Genomic DNA, 8573 nt, shown 5'->3' with positions numbered 1-8573 from the left:
TACTTCTAATAATACTACTAATATTATTACCAATACAACTACTGCTACTATTACTGCAACCACTATCACTACTACTACTACTACTACTACTACTACTACTACTACTACTACTACTACTACTATTACTACTACTACTACTACTTTTACTATTAACAACACCACTACTACTAATACTAATACTGTTAGTACTACTATTATTATTATTAATACTACTACTAATACTACTAAAACTGCTACTAATACTACAGTAAGTACTACTACTACTACTACTACTACTGCTACTACTACTAATACTGCTACTACTATTACTCCTACTACTCCTAATACTACTACCACCACCACCACCACTATTACTACTAATACTACTAATATTTCTACTAATACCACTACTACTAAAACTACTACTAGTACTGCTACCACTACTACTAATACCATCACTAATACTACTAATACTACAACTAATACTACCACTAATACTTTTATACTACTAGTAATACTTCGAATACTATTACTACTACTACTAATACTACTATAACTACTAATACTACTACTAATTCTACTAATACTACAAATACTACTACTAATACCAATACTAATACTACTATTAATGCTACTACTACTACTGCTACTACTACTACTAGTACTTCTAACAAGAATTTTAGCATATAATGTTAATAACATAACAGTCTTCATATCATTGGTACAATATTATGTATAATAGAAATCAATTTCAATGTTGATGAATACACAATATTACGTAACAACAGTTTAGTCAACTTGAGATTAAAAAAATTAACGAAATATTATGTTATTTATGATCAACATCGTTTTGAAGTGCACAATTGACTTTCACAGTATCAAGAATTACCATTTTACAAATGTAATCAAAACATAAAAAATGTTGGCTTTTTTCATTGAAATGATTATTGATTTACGAAAGTATAGACTGTTATTCATTCCACCGATTGAAATCATGAGTGAATTGAAGCTAGACCGCCATGGAAAACCTGGAAGCAGTGGATGGCCGTTTCGTTCTAGTATGAGACTTCTCAGTGGCAGTGCGTATCCACGATCTCGCCCCCATTGCGACATTCAAATAGATAGTAACGGTTTTTAATTGGCCAAATGCTTGCAAACCCAACATTTGATTAGATTGAAACGTTCATCATATCGGTGAAATAATAATGAGGCTCATTGAGACTCTCATTTACTTGAATTGGTTCACTTAAATCTTGAAAGGAACATCATAACTTGTGTTCAAACACACTATGTGTTAATTGAAAGAGGTAAATATTCATTATACAGATACATGAACACAAATTTATTTTGCTTTCATTATTTCACTGGATTTTTCGCTGTCAGAAGGTCTTGTCCTACAAATATTGATAATAAAAGTATGTATCCATATCCATGATTGTTTGATCACATGTGAACTATTAACACTTTGCATCATCATCATTGATTGTCATTACTCAAATGTTTTCTATTCAGTTTGAGTAATTGACTTCTTCTTAAAAAACTGACAGAAATATTAAAGTGTCACCATTCTACAAAATCAGAGTCTAAATACACATAGAATCCACCTGATTGTTTGTATATATTCGATTGAAACTTGAAGAATAATTGACATACGTTTGGATACATTAGGTCATAATCACATTTCATTTGTAGATAAACGAATACAGCGATTCATCTTCATTGACAGGTTTCAAAGGAACATGATGAGAAGTCTGGTTATAAAAAAATTATTACATATGTGTTCATCGGAAAATCATTTCTGTATACATCACAATCATCTGGATATTCCCTCTTTACATGGCCATTCTTAGCTTTTATTCTTTCAAATGAGAAGATCGTTAAAACGATATGTATTAAGCGTGTTCACTTCTTATCTTTAACAAATAATGTGGTCAAAGTTATTTGATCGACTGATTTACCAATGCGTTACATAACTATGTAAATTCTAAAACTCGGATTATGAACAAACAAACCGCAGCTCATGTCATTTTCTCCTAGAGCCGATTGTGTCAGCTGAATTATAGAAAATATTCCACTTATTTGAATACCACTCCAACTATCAGATGTAATTAGAATGTAGATGATTTATTGTTTGAATATGAAAACTAAGCAAACTAAGCATGTGACATTCATTATGAAGGATACATGCTTATTTCATTTACACAACATTCACGAGATTATTTTCATTTCGAATTCAACTACAGAAAACATTTGAGATAACGCAGATATATATTTACTGAAATCTGATTCCCCTCTGTGTAGGCACATACAGTGTTACATCTAGCAATGACATGCTCGATACTCATCCATGAAATTTTAAATATCGATTGTTTTCTTATTTGCAGTTGATACAATCAAGGCAATGCACCTGATACACTCGAATGGGAAGATATCTTTCTATTATGAGAACGTAAGTTGAGCAAATGAATGGACCATTCTATTATTTCATGCATATCAGTACTGTCAAATACATCGAAATGTATTGAAAAGGATAAAACGACACCAACATTTTGTACTGTGCATACAGACTTAATGAAACTAGTAATAATCCGTTAATGACACAGTTTATTCCAGCACTTTTTAAAATAATGGACAATAAGAAGTGATGTAATATGTAAACAAATTCTGATACCTTCGAGCCAATTAACAACAAAGAGTGTGTGTCAGAGTTCTGTACGTGAACGGTCATTTTCAACCTTCTACAGACCAGTTGTTAGAAAAGTTCATAATTGAATACTTTGTGAAGGAGGTTTTTAAAATCTTGATTACTTCTCAGATTGTATTTGTTCGAATGTCACTATTTAGAACTTGATCGATTTGTAATAAAATAAATGTCGGATGACTAGAAATGGCTGGTGAGATGATAAATTCTAGGAGTGTTGAACTCAATCCATCTTGTTTGCTTGGAGGTAATCAGAACAAATTGCGGAATGAATTCTGTTGAGAAATGAAGGACAATTGATATAAGTGAGCATATAAACACAATTCCACAACAGCACAACAAATTCGCGTTCAGCGACATTGCAGTTATTCACAATCACACTTCTACCAACGGACGTAGATGTTCATCTTACTATGTATAACCTCATTCCATGATAAGTAGATCGTTCATCCAACTTCACTGAAGTTGTCAACTGGGATGAGTCAGAATATCTTTGTAAATTAGATGGAGTATATTTCTTAGGGAACCGGGGAGATCAGTATGCTTACTGTCAGTATAATTAGTTGTTTTTGAATAAGATAATGTGAATGACGACACATTACTTCAATGTTCGGTTGGTTTTGATATAAGTGGTTGTGTATTGACAGATCTTGACTCAGACTTGCATTAATTCTTTTCAGATTCCTAGAGGACTTGTGAAAGACCAAGTTATATCGAACGTTGCTTATTATATCGACTGCGGGAAAGGAGGTAACAAATGTTATTTTTATTCTAATTTACACTGACTTACATCAATAGTAATCTGTTAGCATGACGTTATCTTCTGTTTGTACACGATCATCACTATGTCAACGTGGAGATTTTCTGTAATTTATAATGGTGACCGAATTTGTGTTTCTTACAGTCTACAATATTCAGTTGTTTTTTGTTTGCACAATAAATTGATGGAAGTGTCGTTGAAGTGCTGAGGAAAATTGTGTGAAATAGAATCTGAATAATTTAGGCAAACGCACTGTCTCAATGCTTGTGTCTATTGAAAATTCAACGTCAATCTGGTGATTAGAAATCTTGAAGCAACATTCAAGTGTCACATGTAATAAAAATTCATAATCGGAACTCATTCTGAAAATATTTTGTCTTTCGAATTGATACCAAAGTACCTGTATCCTCAATTCAACAACCGTCATCCTCGTTGATATCACAAAGCAGATTTGAGTTGTTGTGATTAAATCGGAATGGTATTGTTTTATGTTTTTGTGCTAAGTTCCATCGAAAAGAATGTCAAGATCCACGTCATCTGACGCTTGCCTAACTTGATATACCGAGTAACATAACTAAGATGTGTGAATGTCTTCAGCACGAATTTGCGGATAGATATTTGGAGAAGTCTTCTGTATATTCTTAACGATCCAGACGGGAATATATGAACGAGGATACAAGACAGACGATATATCTACTCATTTATTCACTCACCCACTAATAGATAGTCAAACATGCAGCCTTTCAATGTTGACTAACGAGATAAATATATTTTTTCTGTAGGGGTTGCACTGATACTTTAGTGAAACAAATCAGCAATTTAACGATATCACTTTTCACTTAGTGGTTGAACATCGGTCACTTTCAGAACCCTAAGCGGTGTAGAACATATTTCATAAGGATGTTATTTGACCGTCATTGTATCTGTAATCAGAAATGAAACAGTTTCTTATTTTGATTGCTTCTAATACGAACAAACAACATGTTATATCCAAAATGGAAATTAGAATTTTAAGCATGTTCTTATGTACAATTAATCACATTAGATTTCCGAGGTCCTAAAGTAAGGGTTCCTCATGATTGGGTACAAAGTGGAACGCTAGTGGAATATGAAGTTCTCGGTGGTATGTCAAACCTTATTTTATCAGAGTTGATTATTTTCACACTAAAGTGCATCACTTTAATTTCATAAAATTGGAAAATTCATGTATGATTTCAGACAGCTATTAAATGATATCAAGCCATCCCATTGGAAACAATAGCATAATTTCCAAAATTTATACTTTATCCTACAAATCCGACAGATTGAAGGAGTAAGTTTTCTCCCTTAGTACAACTGACGTTCGTGCATCGGCTTATTAATAGTCAGTTCGAGTGAAATAACAATGTTATTGTCAACTCGCCATTTATAAAGATGGTATACACGAAATATTTCAATCATAAAGCAGGAATGAGATTCGTCAACCGTCTAGCGTGTACATTTCTTTTCTAATATTAACAGTCATTGACGTCCGTGACATTCGCCTGACAAATTTCATCGTTCAACAAACAACGTAATTTTATTCAATTCCAACATGTTTTCAGGAAATGTGAATGACATTGAAAGTGTATTGAATTTTGGATTGAGCAATGTGATGACAAGTGCACAGAGAATGAAATACTCATTTAACTCCGAAATCGCCATCATTGAATTACAGTTACATTTCTTTTGTAATTCATTTATCTTTCGTTTGATAACTTGAAATGCAATCACCTTCTTCTTTTCACTGAAGATTGTCCAAAATACAATTCGATTGAAGCATGTCTAGGCGGGACAACATCGAATACAACTTGTATTTGGTGTGTAAAAGCTAATATATGCATTACAAGAAACGATACGGATGTTCATGTCTTCGAAGTGAATGGTTGCCAGATTAAAGTAAGCAATTGGTAGACTTCAGAGATTGTTCTTAACATTACGATATTCCAAATTGCAATCTTTTTTTCGGAAGAACATTTGCATTGTTACGAATTAGTGATGATTACTATTGTGCCCTAAGTGCATAAATCAAAGTAACTTATACGATATTTAAGCACATAAGAATGTAATGCTCTGTTTCCATGTGGACATTCAACAATGAATAGAAGAGTTCTTTAACACTAATGCCTGGAAACATGTTAATTCTTTAGCTCATAGAATGTGTAGTAAATCCTGATGATCAATATGAAACCGCATGTCTACGTGAACTGTTGAAGAATACAGATGAAATCAGTTTGAATGATGAAGTGTAATCTGTTGAAAATTGTGTAGCATGTTCTGATAATGAGTGAAATTTCGTAGACTTCCATTGTTGAAGTACAGAACAAGTATTTCTGATTCCTTGTTCAGAAATGTGTACCCTGAATGAATTGCTTGAATAAAGCCTGCAGTCATAAGTTTGTTGAATCATGTATAGATTGTGATAAGATGTGACATCCAGCAAACAAATTTCATCACCCAAACAAAAGTCGGCATTTAGCTGTTGGATAGTGTGTACTTATCACATTGACTGTTAAATCGGTAGCAGATATTCAAAATCACTAATCATTGATCACATAGTGAAAATGTAAATTATGTAACTAATTGTTGAATTCACTTGTGTCATCAATACTGACAATGGTGTATAATGAATGATGAAATATTTGATATTTAACTATATTTCCACTGTTTATTTCTTCTGAAGAGTTCGATTGTTGAGGTTTCCACTGAATCATCAACTCCAGCAACTAATGAAACTGATCATAGAAATGAATTGGAGAAGACTAATCCAAGCACTGAATCACATTTGGTAAATATTTAATATTTTGTAAACATGATACTATTTCGTTCATTTCAGAACATGACCACAGATACAACAACTGTAGCAACTACTGAAACTGATCTAAGAAATGAATTGAACAAGACTAATCCAAGCACTGAATCACATTTGGTATATATTTGATATTTTGTAAACATTATACTATTTCGTTCATTTCAGAACATCACCATAGATACAACTGAAGACATTGGGGAAAGAAAATCACTGCCATACGTGTACATCGTTGTACCATTAGTTATATCTTTCCTTATTGTGGGCATTGGCTGTGGCATTTGTCTATGGTTCTACAGAAGGAAGAGAGTTTATCAATAGTCCTCACAAACAGCTTGTCAATTGTTTTCATCAAGTTGACTTTGTTATTTACCTATTGTATTTTAGTAAACACAGTTTCTATTTTGTTAATTATTTCAATACATTGAAGATTGTTTCATGGAACTGCATATCACATTGATGATTGTTTACTTAATGACTGATGTCACTTTGTTGGTAGAATATAAAAATATAATTTTTTGTATTTGTGTCATTGTTTTCATTCAATGGAAACATGGGTAATTTCACAAGGGATTACAATATTGCACTTGTCAATTAACAGTATCGTGAATACGTGATTATATGACCATTGAAATCAATAATGAGTCCACTGTAAATGTCCATTTAGTTAAAGTCTCAATACTGAGAAATGTCAATCGAAATTAACGTCATACACTGTTTTAAACTAAACAGTCGGAATGCGGCATCAATATTTAATAAGTCACCTGAATACTCCGTTATTTGAATCTTCACTGTTGAGTGAAAGCTGTTAGACAGACTGCTGTTAATGAGGTGTTATGAATGTGTTGAATATGAAATAATTTTGAAGAGTCTAGCTGATACTCAAGTAGGAATGAAAAAAGATGTAGAGTAAATGATGAACTAGTAACAGTTCTGCCGTGACATTGGTAATAAGATGACAGATGTGAAAAAAAGAAAACATTGAAGTGTTTGCGTCAATGATTGATCGCATTAAAAAGTCATAAAGTGAACCTGCTTTCAATAACTTTCAAAGAAGATTCCGATGCTTTGATTGAACATTTCATGGCTGATTGCGTTAAGTGCTCTGAATGAATAAGAACTCATACCTCAACGTTGAATTCCCATTTGTTGAAGCCAACGCACATCACAGGTGATGCTGGAGATATTTTTTAGTCAAGCTCATTGTTCTAAAGTGTGCAGAGAAGTTGATTTGAAGTACGTCTTTCTTCGGATTCTTCTGCATAGACGTTTATCAGATTTGACAACAACTATCACTCTTCGTGATCTATGCAAATATGATTAACTTCCATTTGGTTTAAGTTGTTCTACAGCCATATATCATGAAGTGGTCCATAATGTAATCAGTGATCTTAAAAGTGTTGATCTCAATCTTTATGGTTTTCATAAAATATGTAAATCATCTGCAAGTTGCTACAATATTATTATAAGGTCACAAAAAATAAAAGCAAAGTTTGTTAGTGACCAGCAATGAAATCCATGACACGCGTCACTTCGTCACGTTTGAGACTCGTTAGCTAGCTGAACCTGCATCACAGAGTTGATATGTCACTGCTATACTCATACTCGATATAGTTTATTTCAAACTCAGTATGGATACCCACTGGCTCCTACAAGCAACTTCAATGTAATATATATTAAGGTGAACACAGACATGATAAATATTTGTCCTGTGGCAGTCTGCATTCACAAATGTCATTCATTCTCCGTGATGCTGAATGCTTGAAATGTGACAAGAATAAACATATTATGATGGTATGTTAAACTACTGTTCATTTCGTTAATGATGATTCCAAACCCGTTACTAAATTCTTATAACATTGGAGATTTTGTTGATAATAATCCACATCTAATCATGATGCCCAAGGTCTTATTTCCACATAAAAGGGTGATTATTTACCTCTTTCGGTTCGTTTCATAATTCGATTGTTGACAAACGCAGTATGCAGTCTCGTTATTTTATACAAAACTTTGACTTTACAAAATCACAAATTAAACCTGCCTTCAATAACTTTCAAAGAAGATTCCGATGCTTTGATTGAACATTTCATGGCTGATTGCGTTAAGTGCTCTGAATGAATAAGAACTCATACCTCAACGTTGAATTCCCATTTGTTGAAGCCAACGCACATCACAGGTGATGCTGAAGATATTTTTTAGTCAAGCTCATTGTTCTAAAGTGTGCAGAGAAGCTGATTTGAAGTACGTCTTTCTTCGGATTCTTCTGCACAGACGTTTATCAGATTTGACACCAACTATTACTCTTT

The 8573-nt window shown here is 33.0% G+C and overlaps 1 protein-coding gene across 1 annotated transcript; it reads left to right on the top strand.

Moving 5' to 3' along the window:
- Positions 1–2866: 2866 nt before the first annotated feature.
- MS3_00008938 (uncharacterized protein) lies at positions 2867–6588 on the top strand (the record flags this gene model as incomplete). The annotated part of the gene is made up of 6 exons (XM_051217283.1): positions 2867–2873; positions 4486–4563; positions 5212–5357; positions 6142–6246; positions 6295–6387; positions 6436–6588. The coding sequence occupies 6 exons, from the start codon at positions 2867–2869 to the stop codon at positions 6586–6588; spliced, it is 582 nt and encodes a 193-aa protein (XP_051064662.1).
- Between the last annotated feature and the right edge of the window lie 1985 nt (positions 6589–8573).

Source organism: Schistosoma haematobium, chromosome 5 (assembly GCF_000699445.3).
Source record: "Schistosoma haematobium chromosome 5, whole genome shotgun sequence".
Taxonomy (NCBI): domain Eukaryota; kingdom Metazoa; phylum Platyhelminthes; class Trematoda; order Strigeidida; family Schistosomatidae; genus Schistosoma; species Schistosoma haematobium.
The sequence above is the reverse complement of the archived record's forward strand: the minus strand, read 5'-3'. Positions and strand labels throughout refer to the sequence as shown.